We start from the raw sequence: 24,101 nt of genomic DNA on the forward strand, positions 1-24,101 counted from the left end.
AACTCATCGTGTAATTGTCCAACTGGTTGATTGCGCTTTGCTGCCATCTAGTGGTGAAACACAACCACACGTTGTTACTTGGAGCACGTCCTGACCGCTAGCTGATGCACTATGAAGTGAAAAGGCTTTAGTGTTTTCGAAACGCACGATCACGTCAAAGATGATCGCTGCTTGAGTTTAACACTAAATTGAAATGTTTGCATGTAGATAGCCAGCGGTCTTTATTTGTAAACTGACTGACTAGCCTGCCTGACTGTTGTGGAGCAGGGCTGCCTTAGTAGCCAGTCAAGATGGACACCGCTGAGGAAGGTAGCTAATGTTAAAACTTGATATCCCCATTTGTTAGCGTTAACTGGTACAAACAGATACTAACTATGTCTGGGTCACATTCCGACTTACTCATAGCCACTGTCCGCAGTAATGACCTATTCTTCATGTTGTTAGGCTTTTGTCAAAGGTTTACCAGAATTAAAAGGAACCGCTAGCCAATTAGCATTAGCTAGTGAGCTAACTAGCATTAGCTCATGCCCGTTAGCTATCAGCTGTTGTAATTAAAGTCAGCGTAGGGTTTCTGTTGCCTGCTTCCATAAACACCAAATCTACTACAAGTGGGATGTGGTGGTTGAAGATGAGCATTTTACATTAAAGTCTAACTTAGCTAATTATCTAATTAGTTTCACGCTAACTGTTGACGTTTAATAAGTTTTACGCAACCGTTATCATAATATTACGTGCAGTATGACAACTAACTTGGCTAACATTACGTCGACAGACCGGCGGTCCTGCAAATGGACGTTATGCTTAAAAAGAAATATCATTCATTTGTTAATTTGTCATATTCTTGGACTAGTGTAACGTTGGACAGCAGTTTTTTTCCAAGCGTTATTAAAGCTACGGTATATACAATGGTCATTTGCTTGAGAAAGTAATAAAGCTTAACGTTACTCGTTCATATTTTGAATTTAGCCAATTGTTTACATATATCATTAACTCTAGGTGTCCCAGCTGACAGTATGCTCTTGCATCCCGGGCTAATTATAGCTATTTTATTTTGGTCATCCAGTGACACAGGTAATCCAAGGATTACAGTTTGTATATATATGACATGTCCTTTTCTATTCACTGTAGACACATACTCATGCTATCCCAAATGTTTTTTAAATTCTGAAAGTACTGAAAGTACATATGTTTTTCTTTAATTTTTCAACATTCAGCACTATATGAAAGGTGTGTCATGAGTTTGGATCAAGGTCGGTTACTGATCTTTTGATGGCATGGATGGAAATGCATCATGCCATATTAATAAAATGAAATATTCCAGGAGTGGGATCTCATGGTAGGCCAAGTTATGTTACTGTGTGCCTTTTTGTACAGCAGACATCTGTCGGGTATGTCGGTCTGAGGGCACCCAGGACAAGCCGCTCTACCACCCCTGTGTCTGCACGGGCAGCATCAAGTTTATCCACCAGGAATGGTATGTTCAATGACTCAGGTTGTTAGAAATTAAAATGTATTTGGTTATTTTCACTTGCAGAATTAATGGAAAATAGTGATGTAAAGTTACCATACCCTTAAAAGAATAAACTCACAGTGTGTCCTTTTGTTTCCACAGCTTGCTGCAGTGGTTGAAACACAGCAGAAAAGAATACTGTGAATTATGCAAACACAGGTTTGCATTTACACCAAGTAAGTTGTCAGTAAATTGGATCAGTACACTAAAAATGCATTTATTTGTTGCTAGCTTCTCAAAGTGCCTCATTTTGTCTGCCTTTTTTCCTCCTTTCCACTATCCTGATTCTCTCCTTGTTACATCCCTCTTGTTTCTTTTCTCCAGTCTACTCTCCAGACATGCCATCCCGCTTGCCTGTCCAGGACATCTTTGCAGGGCTTGTCACCAGTATTGGAACAGCCATCAGATACTGGTTCCACTACACACTGGTGGCCTTTGCTTGGCTAGGCGTGGTGCCTCTCACAGCATGTAAGTTACACCATTTCATTGTTGAAACAAAATGAAAGGAGATTTTATCAGCAGTCATATATTGTTTCAGCATATTGTATACCTCTCCTAACATTCAACAAAGCATAGGGTAACATCCAGGAACTTGTCTTGCTGCTCTGTCGCTATGATCTCTCACCACTTCCTGCCTGCTTTAGCTCTGGCTGATTGACATAAAACACATCACTTAAAAGTGCGCCAGGGAGGGAAAGTCACTCACAGACACCACAACTCTGGTATCAACAAAACACAGAGAGCTTCCCTTGGCGGCAGTAGACTTAATCAGCATTATGTGACCTCATTTGGCAGGGGCTTGAATGTAATGGATGTTCATTTATATGTAAAAGTCCCACACTCCAGCTTTAAGCAGTTTAAATTTTAGAAGAACTTAAACTGGATATAACGAACAAAATCATATATAACCATTTAACCCACGCTGCAGTAACAAGTGAACTCAACTGTTTCAAGCCACAAATGACTGCTTTTATTTAGGGAATGGAATGCAGCTAAAGTAAAGTAATGCAATACAGCTCAAAGAGGATTTAGGAATTTGCAGTATACTTTTTGGTTTTAGTTTCACGCCAGCTGTCGCTTTAGAAAATCATTCTCAGATTGTTTTTTTTTTTTTTTTCTTTGTGTGTGTTTATATTTTTGTCTGCTGTCATGCAGGTCGCATCTACAAGTGTTTATTTACCGGCTCTGTGAGCTCTCTCCTTACTCTGCCATTAGATATGCTTTCAACGTAAGTATGAATGACTCTCTGGTCTGTTTTTGCCCCATGTCTCTCACACTGTCATGCTCCTATGTATTGTACATCTGTAAGTTCTCCATATTTTATACCCTGGAGTCTGGTTGGTGACCAAAGTTCAGTTATTCTTCATAATAGCTCTTTCCATCCATCACATCATCTTTTCTCTCCCATTCTCCAGCTCTCGTAGTAATATGCGAAATTGTCGTGCCATATCTGATAAAACCATAATGTTTCAACTCTTCCACGCAGACAAAATCTCCTTGCAGACTGCCTCCAAGGCTGTTTTGTGGTCACTTGCACACTGTGCGCCTTCATCAGCCTGGTGTGGCTTAGAGAGCAGATTGTCCATGGTGGCGCCCCGCAGTGGTTGGAGCAGAATCAACCCCCTCTAGTTCCTAACCAGCCTAATGGTCCTGCACCAGCTAATGAGGTGAGATCAGTTTATGGTGTCAACCAACATCTTTTATCTACCTGCACACAGAGCTGATGGGTGTGCCATGATAGCGGGGTTTGTTGAGCCTAAAGCCAGAGTTTTCCGTGTTGGAAAGGTGTTTATTTTATAACCTGGCTAGATCACCCTAGCAACTTACGCTGCATGGATGACCTGGTTGGGACCAGTTTGTGATGCGTGTTTGGCTTGAAATTGGCTAAAAACGCATTTCACTAACAAACTCATTTTGAAATAGCTTCACTCTATAATCAGTTGTCAAAGTCAAAGTCAGTCGAAGTGACACAGACTCTCACCTGAGGGAATATGTTATAAATGCACTTATCCAGCATGTTGAGACATAACATTATATCAGTAATGTCACCAAACCAAGCTGTGCAATTACACCAGGCGTGTCCAGAGTTTGGCACAGAGGCCAAATAATTAACACGATATTGGTTAATCAAGCAAGATCACTTTGCATTATTTCTGATCACTTTATGATGGCAGGACTGTCATACAGTTTGTTGACATACACCAGGTAGGAACTACACAGGTAGAACGATCGGTTTTCATAAACAGACCATAAACATTCAAGAGTGAGGGCTGCTGCTTTTAGGAGCACTGCAAAATTGAATACTTACTCCCTGAAAGATGAAACATTTGCATTTGTGCCATTTGTATGTGATTTTTATAACCCATGTGATGCAAGAAGCAGCTTGCCACTGGGTATTTTCACATTATCTAATCTGGTCCCTTTTCAATTTAGTTTGCACATCCCTGAATTACGTTAGCCCTTACTGTATGTGTCGTGTTTTATTTATCATGGGACCCCACAGTTTATCAGTGATGCAGAAAAATCTGAGCAAGAATATTGTTTTATTTTATTAAAAAGGTTGGTCTTGCTCTCACTGAAGTACTGAATGCATTTCTAGTGTTCCCTGGTCCATTTGCCCACACTGGCTCTGAAAGAAGCCTACTATAAAATTGCAGGTAGCATTATACATTAATGGTTTACTGTATTATTAATCAGGATGATGTTTACTTGCATATGAAATGTGGTATAATTCCTTTAGCCCATACCATAATGGTACCACTTTGAAATATGTTTTTGTGTTCGGTCCTCATTTGCTGAAGTTACAGCTAATAGAACACAGATTAGAAAATGTGTTAGTCTATTGGTATTTATCACAGATAATATTCAATCAGTAAAATTCATTTTACTTTGATTTGCTCAAAAAATGATTTGCATGTGTCCTTTATGATGAGACAGTGTCCTTATGCGTAAATGCAGTTCTTGAGTAAATACTTAAACCTGCTGCATCAAGTTAAAAGTTTTAAAGCGGTAGTAGAGCGTGCAGCTGTCACATTAGAAATAAACTGATAAATAAATATATGAACTTGTGAATTTATTAGCATTCATTTGAAGTTCTCTGCCAGCATGGCTCTCTCACCTTAATTGAAACAACAGTATTGCTTTTTTACTGTAATATTCTACAAAGGTGTATGACCTGGTGTATGATCATGTGTGACCCATTTATGGAAACGTGCACAGAGTCTGAAGAAGAAAGCCTGGGTTATCAGAGAAAATTGATAATCACCTTCGTGGTACCCGATATCTCTGACTAGGGCTTCAGGGTTTGTCGCGCAAGCTCAGGCAAAGAGAGCCTGGCTTTATTGAACTTGCTTCCCATTCCACCCCTCTGGGCAGATATTAGGTGTATTGGCTTCCTTGTATATCACACCACTAACAATGACAGGTTTGTATCTGTAAATTATAAGCCAGTGGAGTTTGTGAATACCTAAGGCATTCATTCTTAGCTTGATATGGTTTATTTAAGATTAGGCATTTTATTTACATAAAGTTAGATTTAAATACACTTTTTATATTTAGTCAAAAATAATTACTGCAAGTTTAACTTTCTCCCACACTTTGCCAGTTTTCTGTGTGGGTCACATTTGTTTTCTGCCTGCTGAGTCTGGCCAACTCTTGGTCTCAGAGGAACATTCAGGACAGTGATCTTTTCTAACAGAGAATGTGCTTGCCAAGCTAACCGTGACATTTGTCCACCAAATGAGTGCAAACAGTGCTTGCCAGATTATTTCAATCCTCTTCTGTCATTGTTAGTAATGAATAATACAGTTTAAGACTGAAATATTGTAGTTAAAAGTGACAGAACAGTTGCTAGAGCTGTTTTCCGCTTATTTTTTAAATTTAAGGAATTCAGCTCCAAGTACTGTCAAACTGTCCTTTGTAATGGCCAAATCCTGTGGGTGTGGTTTATTAACATGCAAGCCATATTATCTCATTTAACTGTGTGCAGACTGTACTGTAGGTGGGAACTTAGATATTTTATGATTCCACAGGTTCCAGGTGGTAACATTGGCGTCAACGCCCAGGCTGCTGCAGAAGCCCAGCACCCTGCAGACGCTGTCCCAGACGGGCAGGCACCTGTCAACCCACATGAAGCCGGAAACCATGGAGATGAGGCTGAACTTGACGATGAGGAGGAAGACGACGATGGGGAGGAAGATGAAGAGGAGGAGGATGACGATGAAGAGGGCAGGGAAGAGGATGCTGCTGATGCGAATAATGGAGGACAAGGTCAGTGTGAGCATATGTGATGCACTTTAAAGGTTTTTAACCTTTATACATATCATTGTTAAATGCACACAGCTCTACAGTGCAGTGGAAATTGATGCTTTGTGGTAAATAAAATTATTAATTTTTTATGGTATGTGGTTATATGGCCAGTTTTCTTAAACAAGTTTGATATAAAAATGAATTTAGCTCTTGTGAACGGATGTTTTCATTCCTCTATAAAGAAATAAATAGGCCTAAATCATGGTGAGGAAAGGCAGCCTACATGGTCATGCAGCCACAGTCACTGCACACTGTAGGTGTTGCTGACATCAGTTGTTTTCTGATTGTGTTTTGCAGAAGATTTGAACTGGAACGCCCTGGAGTGGGACCGTGCAGCAGAGGAGCTGACCTGGGAAAGGGTGGGAATCTATGTTTTGTCTGTCTGTCTCCTACTCCATGAAGTGGTGTGATGTAGTTATAACACAATGATAGCAAAGCAAAATGTACACAGGGTAGCAGTCAGTTGGCAGATGTATTTGGGATAAAAGGTTCTGTGACAGGAAATATCCGTCTTGGTATAGTGTGTTCAAGCAGCATTTGGATTCTTGGCACTTCCAGGGATGCTGTTTGTAGCCGGCCTGTCAATAAATGCCACCTTTGTTGTATTAGTAGAGGTTGTGGATGTTTTAATAGTAACAGCAGTTAGTAAAACTAGCAGTATTTTTCATTTACTGTATATGCATTATTATGACATTGGTTTTTGTTTATGTTCCAGATGCTAGGCCTGGATGGCTCCTTAGTTTTCTTGGTAAGTGCACACCCTCTCCTACTCTTACACACAGTATTCAGTGTGCCGTAAAGGGAGATTCTGGTATATTTAACCCAGCATATATCCTATAAATGTGGCCACTGTGATTCCATGGATGCTAACTTTGCGCTCACAACTCCCCTTGTAGAGACTCAGGGCAGAAAGGGTTAATGCAAAACAACATGTATTGGGGGGATGCCTCCTACACCTTCCCAAATTAACGTGTTTTTTTTCCCCATGAATCATTTTTAGGGTTTTACTTGTAATAGCTTTGTGTTATAGTTTGGAGAGTTGACTGTGTTGTCTGGCCGGCATCTGTCTTTTCTTCCAGTTGATTTTCAGGTGATACAAAATGAATTTGTGGTAACATAGTGATACAAATGGGTTCAGCCTCATCTATGGACACATCTAGATTATACTAGTATGGCAGTGAAATGATCCTTAGCTGGATCCTGAGAAGACAGTATAACTGCAGTGAAAGTAAGCCTCACTCATGTACACAAACCACCGTAAGTGGATGAGTATGCGTTTGCTACGGATATAGGTCCCTATGCAGTTAGCCATAATGGCTTTTCCAGGGTGTGAGTCTGTCCGACTCAGAGAGTTGCCACATTTACTGGGACTATCCTAGGTTGAGACACCATATACTGGAATTTCCCTTAAAAGTAGCACTTAACAATTGATCTTTTGTATGTCAATTTCTCAGTCTGTGTTAAATTAAATTTAGGAAGAAAACTTTTTTCTCGCATGCCCCAATGCAGTGGTGTAGCAGAGGGTACACACAGGTATCCGGGGTATACCCATCTCTTTTTCTGGCTGTTTATAGTATACCCACCCATCAGCCAAAAAGTAATTGAAATATATAGGAGTGTATATTCCTTCTCTCCTCGGTAACCTACCCTTCTACCTAGGAGTTGTACAACCACCTCATCAACTAACACTACACCTCTGCCTTCATGGTGAATGAATAATCCAAAGTTGGACAATATTCGTATTAAGTTTCAATCATTGGGGTCTGCGCTTAACAATAACAAAACTATATCAAACATCCGTTTCCAAACTCTCACTCAAGTATATTGCAGTAAGATCCAAGTCTCTCATTTATTAGTTCCTCAAGGTTTGGCAGGATGTTTTTTTGGGGGGGATTGTTGCAGCCTTAAATGTAGATTTTAGGACCGCTTTTCAAAAGATAATGCAATGCATGTTGTGATGTTTTTAGGTGTTTTTTTTGTTGTTGTTGTTTTTTTTACAATGAAATTACGGGAGCAAGTAAAACTTGCAAACAGTTGTTTTTCTGTCGTTAAACTTGGACCCCTACTACTTCAGTTCATCAACAGTGCTCATTTTTTTAGTCTTTCCTCACTGTGAAGACATGCAAGAAAAACATGTTTCCTTCTTAAATTCAGCTCAACAGGGGGGAGTAAATGATATACAGTGATCATTTTGAGGGTGAAGTATTCCTCTAACAACCTCAGTGGAATTATATGTTGATATAAGGTGTGTAACTTTCTTCATTGTTTTACAGATAGAAATTGTTTAACATTGACAGAGGCCCTTGTTGTGTGTTTGTGTATTCTCTAGGAGCATGTGTTCTGGGTGGTGTCTCTCAACACACTCTTCATCCTGGTCTTTGGTGAGTTAAACTTGCAATGGAGCGATGGTGTACAGCACATACATTGTTCTCTGAGAATCAGTCAAGTCTTTGGACTGTTGTTACAGGGGGATATTCCCTTATTTTAGTCACTCTACTAAACTCTGAATTCTAACCTAGCCTTTGTGTTTCCATCCAGCTTTTTGCCCGTATCACATCGGACATTTCTCAGTAGTTGGACTGGGCTTTGAAGACTATGTAAGTGCACAGCAATGCATGAGGAGGGGCATTTGTGCAGTTTAAATTCCTTACTAGTGTCTGGGTTTGTCATGCAGTGATGGAATTTGTTTTATGATGGTGACATTATATCTGGTTACAGATCAAAGCTTCACACTTTGATGGCCTTGTCACCACCATACTTGGGTACATCCTTTTGGCTGGAGCTCTCATAGTCTGCCATGTATCCTTTGTACACAACAATCTGTTTTGGGTTTGAAATGACCTTCAGTATGTCTCATACTCCTAGTTGCTTGTCATGGCTGTGTACAACATTAGTTGTATCAGGTGATTAATGTGCACGTTGGGGGGGGGGGGGCATATTTATTCTAAAAAATTGTAACATATACATCCTACATCAAGGCCACCACATGTAGTTCCTCACCTATACATTTCATATCTCAGCGAAAAGTTTGATTGAAATGTGGTCATGAGTGAAACTACATTTTGATGCTTAAAATACTGACTGGATGTTATTTATTTCACATTTTGGTGTTTGTCCTTAACTGTTCCTCCTTCAGGCATTGGCTTCATTTGTTAAGTTCCAGCGGTCCAGACGCCTCTTGGGTGTCTGCTACATTGTTGTGAAGGTAAATTAGAGATGCAAGATTGGAATGTTTTCAAAAGTCTGTTTTGTTTTTATCAAACTAGGAAAGCTTTCAAGTGAAACTGTAATTAGGTAAATTATGATTACAGGAACAAATGATGAAAATAGGAACTAAATTGCATTTGTATTTACATATCGCAGGTGTCCCTGCTTGTTGTCATGGAGATAGGCTTGTTTCCGCTGATTTGTGGTTGGTGGCTCGACATTTGCTCTCTGGTATGACAATCGTTCAGAATAAACTCAATTAAATGCAATCATGATGATGAACACATTTTGTTTTTGTCATTGGTGTTAAACACACATGATAAAACACGTCCTCTGTTCATTGCAGGAGATGTTTGATGCTACTCTGAAAGACAGGGAACAGAGTTTTGATTCAGCCCCCGGTACCACCATGTTCCTCCACTGGCTGGTTGGCATGGTCTACGTCTTCTACTTTGCCTCCTTCATCCTTCTGCTCAGAGAGGCAAGTGGAGCAGCCGGTCACTGTCATGTATTGCAGTTTATGTAAAAATTCAAGTCATCAAAAGCTTTTAAAACTGTAAGCTTTTACACGTTTTGTGGTTGCAGGTGCTCCGGCCAGGCGTACTGTGGTTCCTGAGGAACCTGAACGATCCAGACTTCAACCCAGTCCAGGAGATGATCCACCTGCCCATTTACAGACACCTGCGGAGGTTTATACTCTCTGTGGTCAGTCAAGTGTTTTTCTCTGTTCTCTCCCACACGTAGTCTTCAGTGGCATAAAAACACCCAGATGTCTGTTTACACTAATGCTAAATACCTAGAAATATGCTGTTGTCAAGTCAAGTACATCGTGTAGTATTTCAGAGAAAAGAATTTCCATTTCAGAGAAAAGAATTTCCATAAAACATAGTTTAATTTCAAGGCATTGAAGGGAAACGAAGACAGGTGAATTCAGAAGGTGTTAAGGATAGGAGTTTAGTAATTCAGTTTGTCCGTGAGGGAGAGAAATACAGAAGGGATAAGTTAGTGAGGAGGCAAAGGTGTGGCCGCCTAGAAGGTGCTTGTGATTGGGAAATGCAAGTAGATTTAGGGGGAAAGCTTGTTGTTCCTCAGGAAATAGTCTGTACCAGGCAGAGGCCTGACTTAGTGTTGTGGTCAGTGAGTCAACAGATAGTTTATTTCATCGAGCTGACAGTTCCTTGGGAAGACTCAGTGGAAGAAGCATATGAAAGAAAAAAGCTTAGATATGCAGACTTAGGAGCAGAAGCTGAGCAGCGAGGATGGAAGACTAGGATTTGTCCAGTGGAAGTGGGGTGTAGGGGATTCATAGCAAGATCAACTGTCTCACTCCTGGGAACTCGGAGTGGGACAGAGTTTGAGGAAGACAGTGAGGGAAATGTCAGATGAAGCAATTAAATGTAGCCAGTTTATCTATTACAGAAGAAATAATGTCAGCTGGGGGCCAGCAAGGTAAACTACTAAGCAGGGCACATAACTCCTTGAGATCAGGTGGAGAGATCCACTTCCTGTCAGGAGAAATCCAGGAAGAGGAAGTATTTAAGTGGGAGTGGCCTATTGGAATCCATTTTGTTTGAGGCCATGCGGCAAGGTGAGTGTGCTGATCCTGTAAGTCCAGTTAGCTCCTTTAACTTTAGCTTATATTGTAGTTATGCTATGTAGTGTGTGAAATAGAGTATGGTGAATGTGACAGGAAAGCTAGTATCAGCATTGCTTCTGCCTGGAGCTCGCATGTATGGAGCCTGGGTTTGGTTGAAGATGGCAGTGCTGTTTGGGCTGAGAAAGCCATGTGTATGTAAGGAGGAAATCCAGGAAGAGGAAGGTTATTTAAGTGTGGGAGTGGCCTATCTGAATCCATTTTGTTTGAGACCATGCTGCAAAGTGAGTGTGTTTGCTGATCCTGTGAGTTCATTTATCTCCTTTAACTTTAGCTTACATTGTAGTTATGCTATGTAGCGTGTGAAATAGAGTATGGTGAATGTGCTAGTAAAGGTAGTATCAGCATTGCTTCTGCCTGGAGCTCGCATAAACGGAGCCTGGGTTTGGTTGAAGGTGGCAGTGCTGTTCTGTTTGGGCTGAGATCACTGTCTAGCCTCCTGGAGGTGTCATTGTTGTGAGGGCTCGTCTTGGGAGGTAGACTGTACAGCCTAACCCGGCGGGGGAGTGTGATAGCCTAACAAGGCTTCCTTCCCTGGGTCTACCTCCTCTGTGGTAGTATAGGTAAGGTAAAGGAGGTTGTTCGGTTAGTGTGGGGAGCAGTGAGACCTGGCATTAGGGGAGTGTCTCTGGGACGCCAGAGATCACTGTCTAGCCTCCTGGAGGTGTCGGTGTTGTTTTGTGTGTGTGTGTTTCCAGGTGGTGTTTGGCTCCATAGTTCTGCTGATGCTCTGGCTCCCTATCAGAATCATTAAACTGCTCTTTCCAACCTTCCTGCCCTACAATGTCATGCTGTACAGGTACACACGACAACACTACTTTCAGTATGTCAAACTTTAAATTGACATTGTGCGTTCTTTCTTCAGTCATAACCAAAATAGGAAGCTGCTAGAGAAAATGAGCTGCCATTTCTCATTACATTGACAGTATATTATAAATGGAATGTAAATTGAGTTTGTTTTATGTCTTGTCTCCGCAGTGACGCCCCGGTCAGCGAGCTGTCTCTGGAGCTGCTGTTGCTTCAGGTTGTTCTGCCGGCATTGCTGGAGCAGGGTCACACTCGCCAGTGGCTCAAACGGCTTGTCCACGCCTGGACGTTCACAGCTGGATACATGCTGTAGGCCTAAGACACACACACACACACACACACACACACACAAAAGAAGGACTACTGTGTTGATATGATGTAGCTAGAATAAGCTCAAATTATAGTTTGCCCTTTTTGTGCTTTGTCATGTCACTTCTCAGTCCAAGTAATCAGACAAAATACTTACTCACCACAGTGACCTTCACTCTTACCTGCTGGGGGACCACGAAGATGATGACAATCAACCAAACAACAACCCACCTGGTCGCCATAACAACAACAGGATTCCTGGCCTGGGGGAGGGGCTTCACGCTGCCCATCAGGCCATTCTGCAGCAGGGCGGTCCTGTGGGTTTCCAGGCATATCACCGACCCATCAACTTCCCCCTCAAGGTTTGTCCCAACATTTAGTCATATATTCAGACATCCTGTCACTGTTGAAGCCTGTGCTGCAGTTAACGTTTCCTGTACAGTTGATTTTTTTTCTTCTTTTTGGTTAAGATCGTTCTGCTGGTTGTCTTTATGTGCGTGACGCTGTTACTGGCTAGCCTGATCTGCCTTACTCTGCCAGGTAAGTTCGGACTCTACCACCCTTCCTCCCCTACTCTCAGTCATTCTTTACACCTTCATTCTTACCTGTCTTCCTCATCCCCTCTCCCAGTGTGTGCTGGTCGCTGGCTGATGTCTTTCTGGATGGGCAGTGCCATGGTTCACGAGCTGTACACAGCGGCCAGCGGTCTGTATGTCTGCTGGCTGTCCATTCGAGCCGCCACCGTGATGCTGTCTTGGATGCCACAGGGGCGGACCATCATCATGCTCAAAGTCCACGAGTGGACGCTCATGGTAATGTGGATGTCTCTGAAGTCTTTAAAGCCAGTGGCAAAATTGAAGCTTGCCATGTGTTAAGTGGGTAATTGTTGTAGTTTGATGTAATGTCTTGTCAAAAACAGATTCTAAAGACCTTTGTGGTGGCTGCGCTGTTAGCCGGGGCAATTCCTCTGCTGCTGGGTCTGCTGTTTGAGCTGGTCATTGTTGCTCCACTCAGAGTCCCACTGGACCAGACACCTCTCTTCTACCCCTGGCAGGTAGGACTATAGAGTTTTTATATGTGTGAGAATGAGTGGTGAAATCATACACACCAAGTGATTGTTTACCTCTGAGAAAACATGGATTGTTGTTTACACTGATCAGAAATTATTAGACTGTTTTAGTGTGTACACATGTTGTCAAAAGGGCAGGGTATCAAACCTTAATACTGAAAGTACTTTTTATTGGACAAAAAAGTATGAATACCAGCTGGCATTCAGTGTCCTGCTCAAGGACACAAAAACAGCTTGAGACTTGACCTTGATACTGAGCAGATGTTAAACGTTTGAGACAACCCTGATTGTGTCTTGGTTGTTATTATGTTGTTTGTCTGTGTGGCAGGACTGGGCCCTGGGCGTGCTCCATGCTAAAATCATTGCTGCCATCACACTGATGGGCCCTCAGTGGTGGCTCAAAACCGTCATCGAACAGGTCAGTCTTACATCCCTCTAGCCTTATTTAATCCAGAACAAAATGGGATCACTGATATTTAAATACCAAGTAAATATTGCATTTAAATACACTGTAAAGATGTCAAAATGTGTGGAAACATTTCGTTATGATCCAAGTGGAACATATTGTCAACAAATCTGTCCATAGAAAATTAGACAAGAAAAACTTGTTCAAATTTAGTAAGGGTAATTCACTGTGAAAGACAAAAAGAATTAGGGATGTCCCAATCTAATCTCAAAGATCGGAACTGGGACCGATGAGGGCATTTTCTCTTCTCTTCAGGATCGCTTATATTGAGCTATGTAGGGTTCACTTTCATCTTTTGTTTAATGTCAGCTGTCATGCAGGTGCTTTGTCTTGCAAAGCTTTAATGCACATCAACACAGAGTGCAGTTGTCATCAACCCCTCAACTCTCCCTGTGTGTGTTTAAGAAAAGGGGCTGAACCCTGTCCGCAGCAAAACACCACACACCACAAACAACGGCAAAATGCAATATGAGACTGTTTATATACGTTATTCACCTAAATTATGTGAATTTGTTTCATCTCAGTGTGAAAGAGTCTCTTGCGTTTTCCCAGTTCATCATCCACGGCACAGGCCCTGTGAGCATAAAGATGTACAGACGACAAATATTAACACTCAGCGAAATATAGTTTGTTTAGGTAACAGCAAAGGGTGCAGCGATGCAACAAACACTGGAGAATACTCTACTTTGAGATGGTGACAAGGCCAAAGAGGTTTTTAGAGTTTGTCCTTTTATCCTTTTTTAATCCAGCTTAGATTCCAGGTATTTTTTTCCTAATGCACTGCAGAGCTATTTAGTTGGCAAGCATATAAATTGGATTTATTTAAATAACTTAAACGTACATGAATTGTATACTATGCAGTGGTATTATTCAGGAAAACAGTATCAGGAGGGACTTGGTATTGGAAGATAGTAAATATTAAAAAAAAATAGGATTGGGATCAAGGATAAAAATTGAATTGACATTTAAATAAAGTGAAACAAACCTTTAAGTATCCTCCCTCTTTCTCTCTCCTGTAGGTGTATGCTAACGGTATCCGAAACATTGACCTCCATTTCATCGTGCGAGGGCTGGCCGCCCCAGTTATCTGCGTCCTGCTGCTTTCTCTCAGTGTGCCCTACACTATCTCTAAAGGCATTACACCACTGCTGGGTGAGTTTCTGTTCATGCCCATGTGTCTGGTTTGTGCATTAATTTTTTGGTACCGTCATGTACCCTGACAAGCTTACGTTTTAAGGTAATGGAGTAAGACAGAACGGGCTTTAGCTTCCTCCATCTCTCCTGCTTTTTCCATTGTCTTCCTCGCTGCTCCAGTTTTCTCTTTCATCACCAGCTCTCTGTGATCGGGGTCAAAGATGGCCTCATGAAGAAGAAGACCTCTCAGTTTTTATTCTCCCTGCTTTAGAAATTTTCATGTTCACTGGTCATTCACATTAATCTTGAAACATTAGGTAGCCTAACAGCTTAGAATTGAATTCGATTAACTGTGTAAATAATACACAGTTGCTTTCCAGTTGGCACTGCCTTTCATTGAAAGCTATTATAAGTTCTTATTACTCAGTGAAGTGGTTGCTTAATGGCAACAAGCAGTGATTTCTGGAAAAAATAAAATAAAAGCTTCAGTACATGTATCTCATTTAACTTCCATATACTTTTAAAATAAGTGGAATAATTCAAGGGGAATTATGTGAATAATAATTATGATAATGAGTTACTGCAAAATCAGTGTGGATTAGAAATGGGAATTTTGCTTAATTTTTTAACAATATTAATAAAGCTGACAACACAACAGGTTGTGGTGTAAGGAAGCAAAGCTAAAATGAAACTTAACTTAATTTGGTCCTTGTATTGTTTTGGGTACTGACTAAATTAGAAATTGCAGCAGATAAAATTCAGGCCCAAAGGTAGCAGACTGCTCAGATGTCATCAGGCCACAGCACAGGCAAATCCTTACTAATTTGGACATGGGGCTCATTTAGGAAGTGCTTTTTATTCAAAGCCTACCCAAGGCACCAATTTTAGTTTAGACAAGGGCTTTTGATGTTGACTCAGACAACACTTGCATTTAAACAACTAGTCAATCAAGAATTCCCAGCTCTGGTGGTAATCAGGAGTTTAGCCATTGTGCAAGCCAAAGTGCAATTGATTGTTTTTGTCTCGACTTTAAGTCCATCAGTTCCCAGAGATAAGACATCACAGACATGCACACTTGTTAAAAGGAGATTCTGTTCCACTGTTTACTCTGTCTTCTCTTTCTTTCTTTTTTCCCCACCTCCTCCATCCCTCCTTCCCTGCCTTTATAGGTGTGCAGCCAGAGATGCAGACGCTGGTGGAGAGAAGGATCTATCCCTTCCTGCTGATGGTGGTCATACTGTTGGCCATCTTGTCCTTCCAGATACGACAGTTCAAACGCCTCTACGAACACATCAAAAACGACAAGTCAGTAGACCCCTCCGCCACCCCCTCCACCAAAAAAATGTGAACTAACACATGGAGGCAAAGAAGCTTAGTGTTTTATTCCGATTGTGCTGTTTTACTGATCCAGAGACATTTCAGTCAGTGGTCAGTAGGGCTGTGTGATATGGAAAAAAATGTTCAGATAATTGTTTTCATATCACAGTCAGTGTTTATATACCTTCTATCACCCAGCTGTAGAGGGCAGGCTTCATGATGATAAAGAAGGAAGACAGATTCTTGCCCAGCTTTATGCTATGCATCTAAAAGATTAATAGGGCACACTGTTTTTTAGGATTTTGAGTTACACATGGGCAACATTAAATTTAATGCAATGACGAGAATAAAGATTGAAGCACCTCATAAACAAGGCTCAGACTACAGGAGTTCTGGGCTGATTTATCCCTGATCTGCCCCTCCCAACAGTCGAAGGACAACACTGATCTGGGACTTTGATTGGAACCAGTGTTCAGCCCAGAATATCTGTAAATTTGTTCACAGATCTAGTCTTAAACCTCCCAAACTGCTTGCAGACTTTCCTAGTAGCTCTGAGTTTCTCTGTTTGTTGTTGTGTATAGATGGTCTGGCTGCGGGTGCATGTTGGTTTATGGTAGTCACTATGTATGTATCCTACTGGCTAGCTCATAGCTGCGCTCTGCACTTTGGTTATACAGTGGTCACTGCTGATAATGCCATTCCAACCCACAGTGTCATCACTGAAGTGCCTACATGAATACAGGAAAGGTTTAGAAATATTAATATTTTTCTCATGTGTGTGACAGATAAAGACATAAGCCCCTTTTCCACCAACATTTCCAGGAACTTTTATTACCAGGAATTTATTTACCTGGGTAAAAGAATTCCTGGTAATCTGTGTGATTTGCGTTTCCACCACACTTCAAAGTTCCGGATAATTTATTCAAATTAGCGTGATGACGTAGATAATTTGGCGTGTGCCCTGTATTTGGCACCGCCAGCTTGGCTGGTTACCTGCTGGTAAAGAGTTGGGGCTGTTTGTCTCAGCCAGCAGCTAAGTTTAAAAGTATTTTAAGGTAAGTGTCAAATTAAGTTAGTCTACATACAGACAGCTGTCACTTGAGCTTATTAGTAACAATTCGCTATCGCTATCAGCTGAACTAGCGTGCTGTCCTTGTGTAAGACAGAACGTTAGTGTCGGTGGATGAGAGACTGTGGACGGAGCATATTGAATATCACTGTCTACATGTTTACATGTTCATGCATGTTTAATGTCACTTACAGTAATAAGTCTAGCTGTGGTCAACTCGAGTCATTTTGAAGTTATCTTCACTTTTTTTCCACCACGGCCGCTCAGCTGTTCACTGGTTAACGTGTCGTGTCGGTGTATGTGTGGATGTGTGTGTGGAGGAGTTCATAGCCGGCACAAAAGATCCGATACCGTTAGTGCTTATCAATACTAGGGTCTTTAATAATATAGCTCCGGGGCTAATTTAGTTCCGGGTTTCGGTGCCCATCTTTAATCAAAACACAAACGAAGTGAAGCTTGTAGAAAGGAAATAAAGTTTTCAGTGGCTGCCCATGCCAGGAAGTGCGGAACGCTGCAAGTGTGAGTCCACTAATCACTGTTCTTCGGCAAACAGCCCTGCCCCTCAAGAATTCCGGGTAATGTGAAAAGTCCTACCCCCCTACTAGGTACTTTTTCCAGGGTAAATTTGGGGGTGAGGGAAAGTTTTTTTTACCCAAGTAATTTTGGTGGAAACACACAGAGGTTTTTCAAAATTCTGGGTAATTGATAAAAGTTCCTGTGGTGGAAAAGGGGCTATAGAAACTGTTGTGGAAGGTGGTTTAATGTCAATGTGATTATCAAAAGACCATTTTCATTGTCTATTTTTGCTGAAACCGCATGCATCACGCAAAAGAATTGGTGAGACACTGGCTCTCTAGATGTTCTGCAGCTGAGCAGAAGCCTGAGCAGTGCTGCTCATGTGGGCAGTGTGGCTGCTCTAATCCTTTTAACATGGGAGCCAAAAAAAAGAAGTTCTGCAATGCACATGCACTGCTCACGCAGGCAGTGTGGCCCAGGAAGACCGTAATTGCCACTGATGTTGTGTATGATCTGGAAAATGCAGGGATGCACTCTGTATGGCTTTGGTGGACAAATAGATCTGTCCATAATAAAAATGTTAAAATCTACTCTTTATAAGTTTACATTTAAGTTGTCTTAGCATCATATCTTATAAGTCACAAAATATTAGGGTATTTAACATGCTGATAATGAATGTATTTATTTGGAATATTTCTCACTGGACATTTTGGTCATTGATATTTTCATCTGCCGGACAATTACACATGATCTTGGCCAAAAGAACCCAACTGAGGAGTGATGAGTGAAATGTCAAAATAAAGTGTATTAAAGTAGAGTGAATTTATGTTAAAACTCTTTTGTAATCAACGCTGTTCTTCACGTTTCTCCTCCAGATACCTGGTTGGACAGCGACTGGTGAACTACGAACGTAAGACAGGCAGGAACACGTCCACCTCCACATACAGCACCTCCTCATAGACCTGACAGTGCTGTGGGATCAGTGGGGCTGACTCACTCTGCTATCATCAGCTCCTGTGGTGAAACCTTTTTTTGTTTCCGCCGCGCTGTCAAATGCCAACCTCTTAACTTTTGACTGCAGCTTCTTATTCAACAACATCTACCGCTGTCACAGGTTGGGGAGACAGAGACATTGAAGAGTGAGGACAAAACAGTCCCAGAACTTCTTCATGGAAAAGTTGAATTTCTCAACAAGGTTGTTAATCAACCTGCAAAAGCAGTCAGCATAATTGAAACTCAGCAGAACCACAAAGTCTTTGACTGTCTGATGTGTCCATTATTGTCTTGAATGCAGCTGACATTTTAAGTTGTAATTATATTATTTTAAAAAAGGTTTGAGTTGAAGTCAAATCAGGTGAGCATAGCTTTTACCTCAGATTGTGCTTCCCTTTGAATGTTTGTTGTGAAATATTATCTAGCTCACACTGAGTGTCTCTTAATGGGATGTTGTTGACATTTCAGAGCTGGAGAGGCGATACTTTGATTATCACGGGAACGCCTCCGCGGTTCTGTTCCAGTTGTTGATTTGTCTCAAATGACACCCTTCATCAAATCGAGGTTGTCAGTGAGAAGGAGGGACATACATGATGTAGCAATGTGATTGTATTCTGTATTTTTTTTTCTTTACAGATGTTTTTTATTAGATGTATTTTCATTGATTTTTAGTGTTACATTTCTGGGGTGAGCTGTTAGATAGTCCTCTGAGGAGTCCTTTAAAGTTAAAATGTAGAAAGAGACAGACAAAAAGAGGAAAATAATATTTTTTGACAATCTGTTCTGTGAATTTTAAAAACTGGGTTGTGTAGTAAGTTCCTGAGCAAACCACCTTCAGGAGAGGAGAGGTCATTAAGTGAGGTTACAACTATAAATATTAAAACTGGAAAAACAGCCTCAGAATGCACCCATGTTACATCCTTAGAGTGACACTGATCTTACAGAAATATTTGTTCTGGTAGAATTTAAAAAAAAAAGGTCATGCTTCTAATCAGCTCTTGAGACTTGTAGCTGTCTGCACTCTGTTAACGGTCAGGAGACAAGCGCTAAACATAACTGTAAGAACAACAAAACACTGATTTACAGTGAGGAAGAGTGATCTATACTGACAGACCTAATAGACCTTTACTGAAAACCAGAATGAACTCATCTCAGTTAGGGCATGGTTACAGTTACAGAGTACAAACTAGATAAAATGTAGGAAATTGATTGGCTGAGCAGGCTGCCACCGAAATTATCATTTAGGTTTCTCAATTTATTAAATATTAGCAATAAAGTTAAAACCAAGTCATACCTATAGTTACAAACAACTGGCAGTTTAATATAGATCTAACAGCTTTTCCACTTTGGTTACAGTGACCTCCTGTTTACATAGTTGATTGTTTATAATTGGGTGGAGCCTCAGTTGTTCCCTAGCAATTGGTTTTCAACCAAGCAACCTCCAGGGCTGACAAATGAAGCCAACGCAAAAGTGCCAAAAACTGCAGTTTATCTAACGGCCACTTGTCAGTCACTGTAGACCTCCCCATGTTAAAATGTCCAACGTTACAGCAGAAATAAATGTGTTTACAGCCTGGTGGAAATCAGATTTGGTCTCTGTAGCTAATTTCCCTCGTCATGACAACTACAGGGTGTGCATTTTTATATAACTCACCTGTTTATATTAAGGATTAAAGTTAGGCATAATTAAGGGCGTGGCCACCTTGAGTGACTGCAGGGCTTTCAGTAAGAGCCACGTCTCGCTTCACCGCAGCTCCGCCCTCTCGTCCAAATATTTTCAGTTCTGGCTCGAAACAATCCAAGATGGTCACGGCCAAAATGCCAAACTCGTGGCTTCAAAATGCAAGCCCACAAACCAATGGATGACATCATGGTGGCTGCGTCCATCATTTTTATACAGTCCACGGTTTTCACACTACTGAAGTCTTTACTAGCTAAGACATTCCTTACGTTTTAATGGTGCAACTTAATTTAGTGAATTAACAGGGTTGAAACTAACTAGTTCGTACTAACAACTTATAAAGGACTTTACATACAAACCTATTAAATGATTTGTCTGGTGCAACCCAGTCCTGCTCCTTTTCCCTCAAGGTTAGTTATATTTCATAAAAGTAATGATTTCTTAACGCTTGCACACCTCCTCTAAAACACACTACTCAGATATTTACCAGCCTGAAGAACATGACAGCTAGTTTTATTTGTAAAGTTAATGGAGTGCCCCTTTGAAGCAAGCCCAAAATAAAAAGATAGCAAGAAAACCAATTTTCTTAACAAAACAAAACGCCATCACATTGCATGGGCGCTGACCTTGCATACATTTAAAATGTAAGATATCTGTCCACAGAAACTTGACACAAATTGTCTTCAGCAGTTTAGATTCAGTGGTGTTTCTTTGCATCACTTACAGCCTTAAAAAGACTCGTGTTGCAGATCCAGTAATTTTGCCATCCAGCGTGGTTTTGTTAGAGAGTCTGTAGTTTTATGTCTGATCAGCAATCAGATCTGGTTCTGTTAGATTCTGTGAGGACAACAGCAGGAGCTGACGTACTACCGTCTGTGTTCCTCCTCTTGTCCACCAGATGCTTCGCCTCCTGTGTCTCAGCTCATTTATATTATTGAATTCCCTTCTTGTGGCACTCTGATCTGCTGTGAGTCTTTTTACCTTTCAGTACTCCAGCTGAGTTAGTAGAGTCACTCTCACATTGATCTACCTGTCTGTGTAATACTGGACCAGTTTGTTGCTCCCAGTCAGGTCAACTACTGGCGATGTCTTTAAAGCAACTAACTGAAGAGAATTTGGGGAAAGGGGGGAAATCTAATGTGCCATTAACCTGTAATTACCACTTGTGTCCACAGTGGCCACTGTGCACAGGTTACAGTCTCCCTTTAAAACAGGGCTCTGTTTGTCATACTGGTGCATGTCTCCTTGGCAGGAGCATTCCAGGTGCTCACACTGATGAGTTGCAGCTCGCTCAAAGAGATCCTTTAAAATCAACTCTCTACTTTACCTCTTCACAGCTGGTGCTCTGATTTGACTGAAGGTTGACATTGACACAGTGATTGGAAGAATCAGGGTCAGCTCAGCTCAGTACAGGGAGTCATGTTTCAGGATCCTACATGTCTTAGAGGGTTTATCTGGTGTGAGAGAGCGCCCTACACACAGTGCATTCACAAATACGATATTAAAATCACAGTATTCACAGCAGCCACTATATAAGTGCTTTAAAAGCAACAAGAGCGGATAGGAGAAGAAGAAATCTGAGGTGGCTGGTGCTGCTGGTGAGAGTTGACAGCTAACTGAAGAGCACCGTGCAAGCTCAATCTTTACTGTAAACTCAGAACAATATACAATATTTGTGTCCCTAAACTCTGAAAAATATTTCTGTGAGCCATGAACATAATGCATAGCAACAAAGGCTGCACTAATAATATGATGTAATGATATGCGGTACATTTTATTAAATGTTGGTTCTTATCTTACAATCAAAAATATGTTTAACCGATGCTAACATTCATTGCCCTCTGGCTGATTTGTTAGTGCGGGCGCTCCAGTGTGAACCTGGTGTTAGATGAAAAGATCAATACCACAACTGGGCTGTTAATACTGGACACACCGTAGTGCCAGTCTCTGTGACAAACTTGCAATCTACAGCAATATTTTCGGCTTCTGCTCTGTTTTCTGCGAGCCATGAACAAATCTGGCGAGAAAACACACTAATAATATGATATGAATGATATAAACGGTACATTTTATATAAAATGAACAAAGCGATTCTTATCTTAAAAGATAAAATATGCATCCGATGCTAACTTATTCCACATATTTGTTAGTGCTTTCGCCTCCAGTGTGAACCTGGTGTTAGATGAAAAGATCAATACCACAACAGTATCTGCGCACTAGATATAAATCTAGAGCTTGGCTAGCTTAGCTTAGCTTAGCATAAAGACTGGAAACAAGCAAACCGCTGGCCTTGCTCTGTTCAAATGTAACAAAATCTACACACCACCTCTAAAGCTCACTAATTAACATTTTAGATCTCCTCTGTTTTATATGTACAAAAATGAATTGTAAAAACGTCAGTGTCTGGTTTCACAATGGGTTACATACTGGAACTGTTAAATGGACAGGGGCAGTGACGCCCTGGAATCTTTGCTGGTTGCCTGGCAACCTCAAGTCTCTAGGAAGTATAATCATCTAACTCTTGACAAGGTAGTGAGTGTATTTCCCAAAATGTCGAACTATTCCTTTAAGGTTCCAAATGTTTTAGTGTCTAGAACCACTTATACTCCCAAAAGCACTTTTGCATGGGGATGTGAAGTCAGTGTCTAGGTGTTGTACTCTCAGCGTCTCACTTGTTTGACAGCAGTGTCTCCTCTGCTCCCCTACCCCGGAGAAAATGCCTGAATGTTACATCTTTTGTTTCAAATCAAATTTTGGATTTTTTAGTTAGAAATCTTAGACCCACTTCAGAACAAACCCATTACAATCAAAGAATTTGAAAGGCTAAATGGTGTTTCAGCCTCTCATATTTTCAGTGACGGTAGCGAGCCCCAGCCATTTTTAAAGCTGTTTTTTGCTGCCAACTAAAACTGAATCCAGTTCTCTGATGGGTTCTTGCTCCTGAACTCCTGAGAGAAATATTTGAGATGTTTTAGATTTTTTTAAGTTCCTTTTTTGAGGGGACAGTACTGGTTAAGTAGTAATTAACTTTTTTTTCATGCAAATGTTTAAATGTGTTGCACTTTATACCACAATTTGCAATCATTTCAGAATCCACTGTAACACAGTCAACACTTTTTATTTCCCTCCCACTAAGACTGAACGATGTCAGTATTTCACTGTGGTTACTCTGCACAATGGGTTTTACTTACAAGGTGAATTTAAGTTTTTCTTTTTTTTTCTTTTTTTTTTGACACTGCATCGTGTGAGAAATGTTTCATTAGGAGTTTGATAAACATAAACTGCTTTTGTATTGATATGGATTGTGACTCACATTAACTTTAGTGCTGACAGCTGTAGTGCTGCTGTGTGGAATGCTCACATTATATATGTATGATGCTATAAAGTGACCTTTAAGTATCTTCTTGAACTGAGCTGGACACTTCAAATTTTGGTCTTGAATTTCAATTTCTAGAAGCAAATGATTTCTATTTTTATATGTGCAAAACGGCAGTGGCATGTACTGTAATACAAAGGTATATACACTAAGGTCTATTAATTGTTGGTTCAGTAATATGAAACAATAATAAATAGTTGAAATGATTTCTCAGAGTGTACAGTTTCTTCTTCACACTACAGCTACTGTGCTGTATGATCCACAAACCTAAAAGGAATGCAAGGTAAATCTTACAAGTAACAGGAAATGAAAAAATTAATTCCAATACCAAATTACGTCGTTTTTTTTTTCTGACTTTGCTTTCGCTCTCTTTGTGAATTACTGGATATTTATCCCTCCACAGGATTCTAAAAATAATAACAATAAATGAATCTGAGAAGGAAAATGACTAATTGACATATGCAGCCTAGTTTTGTGTGATCATAAGCCCAAAACTGTGGAATAGTTTAATACCAATCCCTAAATGCCTTGTTTTTGTGTGTGAGTTGATTTCCTCTTTTACACAGGTTGAGTACACCAAGGACTCCATAGGTTGAACACTCTCTGAGGAAAAAACACAGTACCTGCCAGCTTGTAACAACCAGGGTTTCTGCAGATCCCTAAAAAGTCCTAAAATGCACTAAAT

General features: G+C 40.7%; 1 protein-coding gene across 2 annotated transcripts; it reads left to right on the forward strand.

Annotated features, from left to right (window-relative positions):
• The first annotated feature begins 67 nt into the window (after nucleotides 1-67).
• LOC125901849 (E3 ubiquitin-protein ligase MARCHF6-like) lies at nucleotides 68-21,709 on the forward strand. 2 transcript variants are annotated; one of them, XM_049597802.1, is made up of 26 exons: nucleotides 68-309; nucleotides 1,375-1,474; nucleotides 1,613-1,686; nucleotides 1,835-1,978; nucleotides 2,666-2,738; nucleotides 2,997-3,177; nucleotides 5,542-5,779; nucleotides 6,116-6,177; nucleotides 6,534-6,566; nucleotides 8,148-8,199; nucleotides 8,357-8,415; nucleotides 8,537-8,617; nucleotides 8,955-9,023; nucleotides 9,182-9,256; nucleotides 9,372-9,506; nucleotides 9,611-9,730; nucleotides 11,378-11,478; nucleotides 11,658-11,795; nucleotides 11,962-12,157; nucleotides 12,266-12,335; nucleotides 12,426-12,607; nucleotides 12,715-12,849; nucleotides 13,193-13,282; nucleotides 14,350-14,482; nucleotides 15,634-15,769; nucleotides 18,242-21,709. In XM_049597802.1, the coding sequence occupies exons 1-26, from the start codon at nucleotides 291-293 to the stop codon at nucleotides 18,324-18,326; spliced, it is 2,781 nt and encodes a 926-aa protein (XP_049453759.1). In that variant the 5' UTR covers nucleotides 68-290; the 3' UTR covers nucleotides 18,327-21,709. The 2 variants fall into 2 exon arrangements, with proteins under 2 accessions (XP_049453759.1, XP_049453760.1); XM_049597803.1 differs by having other exon boundaries at nucleotides 1,378-1,474.
• The last annotated feature ends 2,392 nt before the right edge of the window (nucleotides 21,710-24,101 follow it).

The sequence above is a fragment of the Epinephelus fuscoguttatus genome, linkage group LG15 (genome assembly GCF_011397635.1).
Source record: "Epinephelus fuscoguttatus linkage group LG15, E.fuscoguttatus.final_Chr_v1".
NCBI classification, from domain to species: Eukaryota; Metazoa; Chordata; class Actinopteri; order Perciformes; family Serranidae; genus Epinephelus; species Epinephelus fuscoguttatus.